Raw genomic sequence first — 10321 nt, 5'->3', positions numbered from 1 at the left:
GCCTGGAGTGGCCACTGCACTCCAGTCTGGGCAACAGAGTGAGACTCCAACTCAAAAAAACCCCCAAAAATAGTAAAAATAATAAAATGTTCACTGAATGAATTAGCGGTATCTTCAAACAACTGAGGTCTTTCTTTGCCAGGCCTGGTTCTCAGTGCTTCACATCTATTATTAATTTAACCCTCTGAGGCAGCCCCTCATTTCTCAGATGAGGAGGTGAAGCTTCAGTGATTGACTTTCTTGTGTTCCATTTCCTACAACCTCATGTTCTGTGGATGACAAGCTCTCCTGGATCTCCTGTCATCTCCTCCCTCCCCTCCCGCCTCTGCCACTGCCCTGATTCTCACCTGGATGGTTCATAGTGCCTGACGCTTATCAGAAGTCAACACCTGGGCTGTGTGAGTTCTTGTGTGTGTGTGTGTGAGTGTGTGTGAGAGAGAGATAGAGCTTATTATGCCTTCTGTTCATGCTGTGCCCTTCCAAGTGCTGCTGCTACTCCTGTCTTTTTTTTAATTTTTTTTTTTTGAGTTGGAGCCTCACTCTGTCGCCCAGGCTGGAGTGCAGTGGCATGCTCACGGCCACTGCAGCCTCAACCTGCTAGGTTCAGGTGATCCTTCCACCTCAGCCTTCCAAGTAGTTGGGACCACAGGTGTGCACCACCATGCCTGGCTAATTTTTTGATTTATTGTAGAGGTCTCGCCAAGTTGCTCAGTCTGGTCTTGCACCCCGGGCTCAGTCAATCCTCTTGCCTGCACCTCCCAGTGTTGGAATGATCGGCGAGAGCCACCGCACCCACTCTCCCTCCTGTCTTAGGATGTGAACAAGTATCAGCACTGTCTCCGGAGGAGCTCTCGTTGGTCTTCTGCGTAGCAGTGTTCTCTCCGGGGTGGTTTCTCTCCTTCCTTGGCACCCCCTGCCCACCTTTTTGTCAGCATCTTCACTTCCTTTCCTCCTCACCGGACTTTCCCAGGGAGATTCTGTATCATCAGCCCAGTCTCCATGTCTTGGCACACGGCCCCTGGTATGGAAGACACCCACCCATCCCAAGCCCCCTGCTCCCAGCATCCTGGAAGTGTGAGGGAGTCGATCTGGAACACTGTGGACTGCCAGTTACCAATCCTGACTGTCCTAGGGTTTTCACACATCCTGAAGAGCCCTCAGGAGGGTCACTTCCTTCTTAATTGCTCGAATCCACCAAATCCCATCTGGGACTTTCTTTGGAGTTGGTGAGAACTGGACTGGTATGCTGGCCTGGGTAGCACAGAAACTTCCCAGCAGCCAAAGGCACAAAGGAAAGGGCTAGAAATGACTTTCCTCGTCCAGCATTTACTGAGCATTCCTTGTTCACCAGGCTGTCCCCAGCACTGTTCCATGGGCTCTTCCCAAGTCTTGGGAGATAGGGATGTCATTACAGCACCTTTCTACAGTCAAGTCCACATGACATTCCCAGGCTGAGAATTTGTGCTTACTAAACTACATTCTAGTATTTATATTGCTCTTAGGTTTTAGATTATATTCTCCTAGAGATTTCTTATTGGGGGGAAATCCATGCCTAGTCAAGCAAGACTGTTCCCCTGCAGACACAGCTGTTGGCAGAAGCAACCCAATCTGAGCAGAAAACCAACCAGAACCAGCTGGCCTCATCTGGCTGCTCCTGTCACATCCAAAGTGGAAACCATGACTGTCATTTTTTTCAAACATAGGTGTTTTGGTTTGTATAAAAACTGAGTAAGGAGGTCCACTTAAGATGACAATCTTAGTCGGGCTCGGTGGCTCGGCTCAGCCTGTAATCCCACGCTTTGGGAGGCTGAGGTGAGTGGAATGCCTGAGCCCGCAGGTTTAAGACCCGCCTGGGCAACTTGGCGAGACCTCATCTCCACAATAAATCAAAATGAGCTGGGCGTGGTAGCGTGTGCCTGTAGTTCCAGCTGCTTGGAAGGCTGAGGCGGGAGGCTCGCCGGAGCCCAGCAGGTCGAGGCTGCGGGGGCCGGGGGCGGCCCCTGCCCTCCAGTCTGGGTGACAGAGTGAGACTCCAACTCAAAAAAAAAAAAAAAAGATGACAATCTTGGCAGAAAGTTTGAAACTGCAGGGGAGGTCAGTACAAAAACAGTGTGTCAGCGTAGTGTGGGTGAAGCCAGGCAGTAATGAATTGAGGACAAAAGCAGCAAAGTATAGAAGAACACTTTCTGAAAATGTTTCAGCTCACCCTCTATTTTTGGCTCCCTATGTCCAATGCCCCACTTTTGAGCCGTTATTCTAAGTAGCCTCAATTCAGGCTGAACTCGTAGCCAATGTGGGTCCCATTTTCACCTATAAATGGAAACTGCCGTCCTGTACCACAGTTGTGGTCAAAGTCGTTCCTCCGCGCAGTTCCGCTGCTCCTGGACTCAATGGGGTCATGTCCACATAAACCCATCGTGAGTTGAAAATCTAAGTCAAAGTGCACTCTACTTAGGAGAGAGCCTGTTTTTGATGGGTTTATCCGGACACCGCCCCCTCATAAGCCAAGGAGCACACCCAATGCATATTGCTTTGGTGCCGTGGCCAAGTTAGAAAATGGAAAGCCATGTATGTGGAGGGTGGGAGAACATATAACAAAGGTTGCCTGGTCCTAAACCAGGGGAAGTGAGGACCACTTGGAGGACCAAACGTCACCTGCACGTAGATGATGTATGTACCTAATCCTGACTTGGACCCCACATCTCCATAATAGTCATTAGAAGGGAAAGTCAACCCATCACAAGTTGGAAATCACCTGTGTTTGGCACAGCCAAGCAATTAAATCGTCATGGTAAGCTTGGTTTTGGTGTTGCCTTGTTTCACAAAACAAATTTGGAATGTGTGCTTGATTGAACACAAAGAGGTAGACCGAGTTCAGCTCTTTATTTAATAGCAGTTGAACAGTTCTTTCCGCCCCCATTCATACCTGCCCCCCACATGCACACGTGTGTACATGCACACAACAGGCATTCAGACGCGAGTATGGGCATCACCATCCCAGATGCTGCAAGGTTTGAAGACTACAGGCAGCATCACGTACTATAACCCACATTACAGGAACAAATGTCAACTCCAGTCTGCCTATGAACAAGCAAAGCATCAGGGTAGCACGAAAGCACAGAGCGGCATGGTGACCGTTTATGAGGAAACAGTTCAGTTACTACTCAAAGCCAAAGGCGAACATGGGCCAGGTAAAGACTTATGATTCTCAGCAGTCTACTCAGCAATACATGCATACTCACTCTCCAACTACTTTTAGTGGAAGGCTGAAATCTTTAAAGGAAAAATTCCATGTTGGAACCAAGCATTGGGTGGAATTTGGCAAACCAGCCAACCCACATTAAATCTGGGAGAATAACTTGGAATTCATGGGAGCCTGTGTGAGATTCATACCTTATGGGAAAACGGCTTACTATGTCATGTAGTTCCCACTCTCTTGATGTGCATAGTAATTGACAACTTTATCCCACAGATGAGAAGGCAATCATGGCTGTTCTCTACAAAGTTAGGCTTCATGGCATCTAAAACACCAGTCTATCAGTCTGAATCAACAAACAGTCTCAGGGTTTGGTGTAAGCCCACAAGAGAAGAGGCACCAGACCTCAGCTCTGGGTTGATCTCTGCCACTGCTGACCGACTGCAGCACAGACACCAAGCCCACAGGGTCCTTGGGAGTGGAAGTGGCTGCTTTCATAGGGACCAGATAATGTAGGTCTGCTGATGCTAGTATGTATCTTTTTCATTTGGGGATGTACGTTTTCAGCGTGCTGTATAACAGACACTAAGGTAGCTAGGCTTCATACACACTGCCATGCTCTTTTTAAACTTCAAAATGAGATCATGCAGTGGAAGACGGCTCCAGTGTGGACTGAACTCTACTTCATGGCCAATAGCCAGGATTTACCGTTTGTTAGGCACTAGTCTAAGCTCTTCACAAATATTTAATCCTCACAGTCCTGCAGGCCATTCTCTCCATTTTACAAAACAAAGACTTGCTTCAAGTAACTCCAAGGTTACACAGCTACTGGTGCAGTCAGGACTGACATCCTTTGCCCCAGGGGTCTTGACCACTGTACTGGAGAGATCACGCCAATCCCAGGGCCTGGGGATGTGTGCATGCCTCCTGCTTAGGCCACTGACCTCGCCCAGTCTCCTCCCTGGGCCCTAGAGGCCCCTCTCACCCCTCCCCCCACTTTCAGGTCTTCAGGATAAACCTCCCACCTCAGCCTTAAGTCCTAACCAATGTTTCCCCTGCACTGGTTCCTGCCTTTAAAATGTCCCATTCTAGGCCTGGCACGGTCGTTCACGTCTGTCATCCCAGCACTTTGGGAGGCCGAGGTGAAAGGACTGCCTGGGCAACTTGGTGAGACCCCATCTCTACAATAAATCAAATTAGCTAGACATGGTGGCGCGTGCCTGTAGTTACAGCTACTTGAAAGGCTGAAGCAGAAGGATCGCCTGAGCCCTACAGGTCAAGGCTGTAGTGGCCATGAGTGTGCCACTGCATTCCAGCGTGAGCTACAGAGTGAGACTCTAACGCAAATAAATAATAACATGCCCTATTCTGCACATTTTCAAAACACTCCTGTTATGATCTCTCATGTCACGGCAGCGTGAGTGCGGTGGGCCAGTCTCCCAGCTCGCACTGTCCTACATGCCCATGTTGCTGTCACCATGTTCTCGTAGGTCCCTTCTGCAGCTGCACAGCAAGAGCCCACACAGCACACTCAGGTCCACCTCGTACAACCCCCAGGCTTTCCTGTTCTGCCCTTGGGGCTTAAACATACCCGCCACCATGTGGTAAGCCCCACAGGTGGGTGCACTCCCTGTTCCCACGCATCCACTGACTTCCACACACAAGCTGATGACACACATGTATTTAACAATATGGTTGCACACAGAATGCTAAGAGCACTTTTCTTCATATTTTACAGAAGGACTTGAACGTACAGACTTTCTATTAGTGATCACAGCACATCCAAAGCTAGCGTCTAAGTAGATGCATTATAATTTGCTTAGAATTTAAAGGCTTAATGGCAATAATGGGGGCAGGAGAGTACATACGTTTATTTTACATAACTCACCGAAAAATAAATTTAAGAACTAGTAAATAGAATCTAATATGGTCTCATGCGCCCCGAGGTGGGTGGTGCCCGGTTTGGAGGGGTGATCGCTATGTCCAAATAATCTCCTATCTGAAACTTCTGCGACTGCAGGGTCATGGAGTCATCAGTCCCCTTTCTGCCAGACATGGTGCTGCCGATCTCCTTAACTCTGCAGAGAAGAAAACCAATCGTCAGGGGCCACAGATCAATCAGAGAACCCTAACCCGTGCTACAGCGGGAGTGCAGACGGGTGTGTTCCAGTACCGTCTAACCTGGCTCCAAAACCTACGTTCGTGTTACATTCAGCCGGATACTGAGAGAATAAAACCCACACCCCCCACTAACACGATTCAGTAACGGGCGACCTCCTGTCAGTTAAGAGCAAAAGATCACAGGAATTAAAATGAAAAGTCACCTACCGGTAGCCAGGTCTTTTAACATCAGTGAAAACGATGGCAAAATTGAAGTGTGTGCCCTTCTTTCTAGCTTCTGGGTAGACTTCTTTCACTAAACTAGTCAGTTCTTTCAAGGTTGCATCCATCCTGAATATTTAAAAAAGACATTTACATTTGATTAATCGGCAACAAGATAACGAGGATACTGACAATAAGCTAATTATCTGGGTTGTGACTTATGTTAGAAACTTTGAGAATTACCAGGTATGGTGGCTCATGCTTGTAATCCCAGCACTGTGGGAGGTCAAGGAGGAAGGATCCACTTGCGGCCAGAGTTCAAGGCCAGCTTGAGCAACATAGTGAGACCCTGTCTCTATTTTTTAAAAAAGAAAAAAGAAGGAAACTGCCATGGTCATATACTAGAGTTTAATTCTAAATCAGCTAAAAATACCATCTGCCTCCAAAAATTCCCTGTACTGGTCTCACTATTGGAAATGTTGTCGAATTAAAGTCAGACTTTTAGTGCTAATGCTGTCTTCTGTTGCTAGGAAACATTACCTCCTCTCTGGGAGTAACTAAGTCCAAGTTAGTTCTAATATGCAACATAACTGTATTTCATTATGTCTAAGACTCATACTCTTCCATAGTTTAGCTGCTCTAAAATTGAAATGCCCTCAGAATCAATGCGATAGGAAAAAAATTCTCCTAAGGATGTGCAGTATTTCTTCTTTCTTAGATGTAATCAAGTTTTACAATAGATGGAGTCCTAGAGCCAATGAAATATACACAATTTTCTTTTTAAATATTTGTTGAGTCGGAGTCTCACTGTCACCCAGGCTGGAGTGCAGACGCACACTCATCACAGCCATCACAGCCTCGACCTGCTGGGCTCAGGTGATCCTTCACCTCAGCCTTCCAAGTACCTGGAACCACAGGCGCACACCACCACGCCCAGCTAATTTTTTGATTCATTGTAGAGATAAGGTCTTGCCATGTTTCCCAGACTGGTCTTGAACTTCTGGGTTTAGGCAATCCTCTCACCTTGGCCTCCTAAAGTGCTGGGATGATAGGCGTGAGCCTGCACTCCCAGCTAAAATATACAAAATTTTCTTAAGAGAAAACACAGGTTCCTCTCATATCATAGATTCTTACCCTGCAAATACTGATTTGAACAAAACATAGTCTCCTGAGCTAATAAGGCACAATCTGGAAACATCTTTTAAAATATAACATCTTAGGAAAAATAACCTAGTAAAAGTTTTTATACTGTTTTATTTATGTATTTATTTTTCTTTGAGTTGGAGTCTCACTCTGTTGTCCAGGCTGGAGTGCAGTGTCTGCTCCCGGCCACTGCAGACCTCCGCCTCAGCCTGCCGAGTAGCTGGAACTACAGGTGCACGCTACCATGCCCAGCTAATTTTTGATTTATTGTAGCGAGGAGGTCTTGCCAAGTTGCCCAGGTGGGTCTCGAACCCGCAGGCTCAGGCAATCCACTCACCTCGGCCTCCCAAAGCTCTGGGATTACAGGCTGAGCCACCGAGCCCAGTTTTTCCATGACAACTAGGAAAACAAAATGGATGGTTTGGTGCCTGAAACAGCAGCACGACCTGTAGAGCACTGTGAAATGGCACAAGCATGTCAGGCACTCATGAAGAAGAAGGACTCTGAGGCACAGCAGGGGCTGGTCACCAGGGAGCTGGGAGTCGTAGCTCTGCCACTGTTCACCAGTCCATACACCACATCCAAAGTAAAGCGACAGCTGCAACTGCACCATGGGTGGAAACACCCAGGATGGCCGCATCGTCTCCTGCTGTCTGCAGCTACCAGGTCTTTCCCTGTCCCCCTAAGAGTCAGCGGAGTCCTCATGGTGTGCCCTTCCTCTCACACCCCATCAATAACACCCTCACCCACTTGGCCACCAGGCCACAGCCCTAAGCATGCTCAGCACCTTCCGCCTCCAGCCCGCGACAGTCATGCTGCTTCGCCCTCCTACACACACAGCAGAACTGCTTTTCCTTCCATCCCCATCACTCATGCTTTATTCCACCACTCATTATTTAAACCTCTAAATGTGCCTTCATCTCATCTCCATCTTGGTTTTTAAGTTTCTGTTTTTGTAGAAAACTGTGTCAAGCAAATGGCACCTGTTGCTGCCTCCAGCGGAGGATTCCAGGGATGAAATCCTGCTGTGTGGAAGACAGGGAAGAGCTCAACGGTGTCTACCGCCAGACTGTCAAGCCACTGCACAACCTGCAGGTGTCGAGTCACTCCAGCATGGCTGGAAGGATGCTGCGCTCACCCAGGAGAGACAGCAAGATCCCCTTCAACAGTGAGCTTCCACCCCTGGGCTGGTGGGCCTCGCCCTGCAGCCCTGCAGCCAACACACCGTCATGCTGCAGGCAAAGGACCCTATTCCTTCATTGCCAGGAACAGATACAGCAGGGGGCTTGGCCACATGCCATGGACTGACACACACACTTAAGCCCAGGTAGGAAGTTGTTCCCAGAGAGGGACCTAACACGGTGGGGAGGGCCCTGATCTCTGCAAGGAAATGTTTCAGACCCAAGGCCACTCTGTGCACCATGCAAGTCCCAGCATGATACGTGAACATTATTTATCTGTGAAAGCCACTCAAGTTTAGCAGTGAGGGGTTGCCTACCCATTCTAGTGACACTAACGTAAGTCATGAACTCCAGCCTTGCCTTCCCAAGAGCCGGCCCTATGGATATGGGTCCCCTGCTATCTCGCAAGCCAGTTCTCTCTCACCATTGGACCAGCTCATGCACGTTATTTAAAAGGGTGCCATGTGCATGAATGCAATAAACTATACTCAAATCTCACCCATGAGAAATGACCGGTGATGCTGGACATCACTGTGAGCATCTAATTTTGCACACAGAATGCAAAACTACAGGAAAACATTCTCAAGGCACAGGAATGTTACACATGCCGAGACTACAATAGAAAACATAATTCATGGCATAAAGATTATACATATTTTGATAAAAATTATTAAATTTAATTTTTATGTTGTGAAGAAAAAACAATTAAGAGAATTGTAAAACTTCAGATAAAGACTCACTGCCACCCTTCCTCCATCGTGTAGCTTATTATTATTATTTTTTTTATTAATCAATATTTTGTATTATGGATTTGTGGGGTTCAGTTAAGGGTTAGGTGTACATTACGTTTCATTCAGGCACCCTGTTGATAAGAGGTGTTTGTGTAGCTTATTTTTATGTCAGAGATTAAGTTCTCTCCTGCAACAATTCCCCCTGGTTATTTTAAATTTGTCCCCATCGAATGCCAATGCTGGCATAAACCTGAGGTCAGGCTGTTTTGTTAACCTGTCTTGGAAGTGATCCCCCCCGATATTCTGATGTTAATTATTCTGTGTCAATTACAGGTTGAGTATCCCTTATCTGAAATGTGACCAGAAGTGCTCTGGATTTTTTCCAGATTTTGGAATCTTTTCATATACGAGTATGTGATGAAGTATCTTGGGGATGGGACCCAAGTTTAAATACGAAATTCATATATACCTTATACATGTAGCAGGAAGGCAATTTTATATATTATTTTAAATAATTTGGCACACAACACAAAGTTTTTAAGTACTTACATGTGGAATTCTCCACTTGTGGCATCATCTCAGCACTCAAAAAATTTCAGCGTTTGGATGAGATGCTCAATCTACACTAATACACCATATATCCTTTTTTTTTTGAGTTGGAGTCTCACTCTTTGTCTCCCAGGTTGGAGTGCAGTGACACGCTCACGGCCACTGCAGCCTCAACCTGCTGGGCTTAGGCAATCCTTCCGCCTCAGCCTTCCAAGTAGCTGGAACTACAGACACACACCACCATGCCTTGCTAGTTTTTGTGATTTATTGTAGAGGCGAGGTCTCACCAAGTTGCCCAGGCTGGTCTCAAACCCCTGGGCTCAGGCAGTCCTCTCGCCTCCACCTCTCAAAGTGCTGGGATTACAGATGATAGTCACCGCACCCGGCCAACCATACATACTTATGATATATATATACACACCAGAAAGGAATTTCTCCTTTTTCTTTTTTTCTTGTAGAGAAGAGGTCTCACTATGTTGTCCAGGCTGATCTCGAACTCCTGGGCTCAAGCAACCCTCCCTCCCACCTCGGCCTCCCAAGGTACTGGGATTATCAGCGTGAGCCACTGCGTCTGGCCAGGACTTTCTCCTTTCTAAAAACTTTAGTATTCACTTCTGACAATGCAAGTCCTCCACACGCTTCCCACCTTCTAACAGCTGTCCTCTCAGACCAACTCCTGGAGGGCCAAGTGCTACTTTCTAACCACTGTCTGAAGCTTGAGGACATGGTGGGATTCAATATTGTGTCAACCTAGCCAAGCTACAGTTCCCAATTATTCAACCAAACTGACTCTGGTTGTTGCCGGAAGATATTCTGTAGACATGACTGAGGGCTATAACCCTTAACTTTAAATCAGAGAGACAGTCCCATATCACCTGGGAGGCCTGACTCATCAGCTGAAAGATCTCAAGAGCAGACTCAGCTGCCTGTAGGTGATACTTCAGCACACGGTCAAGAGCTCCAGCTTTGCCTTCCCGAGAGCCAGCCCTATGGTTGTGGGTCCCAAGCGCCGCACCAGCCCCTGCTATCACGCAGTTCTCCGCAACGACTCTCTTAACACATCTCCTGGCTGGTTCTTTCTGGTAGAACCCTGACAGACAGCAAGCGCCCTGGGTAACTCCTCCCATGACCTGCTGAGTGACCACCCAAGTCCAGGTATACACAATCCCCATGGCGGCTGGCTTGTTCCAACTCCACCT

General features: G+C 47.4%; 1 protein-coding gene across 1 annotated transcript; it reads right to left on the bottom strand.

Annotated features, from left to right (window-relative positions):
• Window positions 1-4861: 4861 nt before the first annotated feature.
• Window positions 4862-9090, bottom strand: SAP18 (Sin3A associated protein 18). The gene is made up of 3 exons (XM_008067989.2): window positions 9043-9090; window positions 5525-5647; window positions 4862-5274 (listed from the first exon to the last, which is right to left on the bottom strand). Exons 2-3 carry the CDS (start codon window positions 5644-5646, stop codon window positions 5118-5120), a joined length of 279 nt encoding a protein of 92 aa, XP_008066180.1. The 5' UTR covers window position 5647; window positions 9043-9090; the 3' UTR covers window positions 4862-5117.
• Window positions 9091-10321: the final 1231 nt, after the last annotated feature.

This window comes from Carlito syrichta, unplaced genomic scaffold (assembly GCF_000164805.1).
Source record: "Carlito syrichta isolate Samal-C Ts95f unplaced genomic scaffold, Tarsius_syrichta-2.0.1 Scaffold309850, whole genome shotgun sequence".
In the NCBI taxonomy this organism is placed as follows: domain Eukaryota; kingdom Metazoa; phylum Chordata; class Mammalia; order Primates; family Tarsiidae; genus Carlito; species Carlito syrichta.
This window is presented reverse-complemented; position numbering and strand designations above follow the sequence as displayed.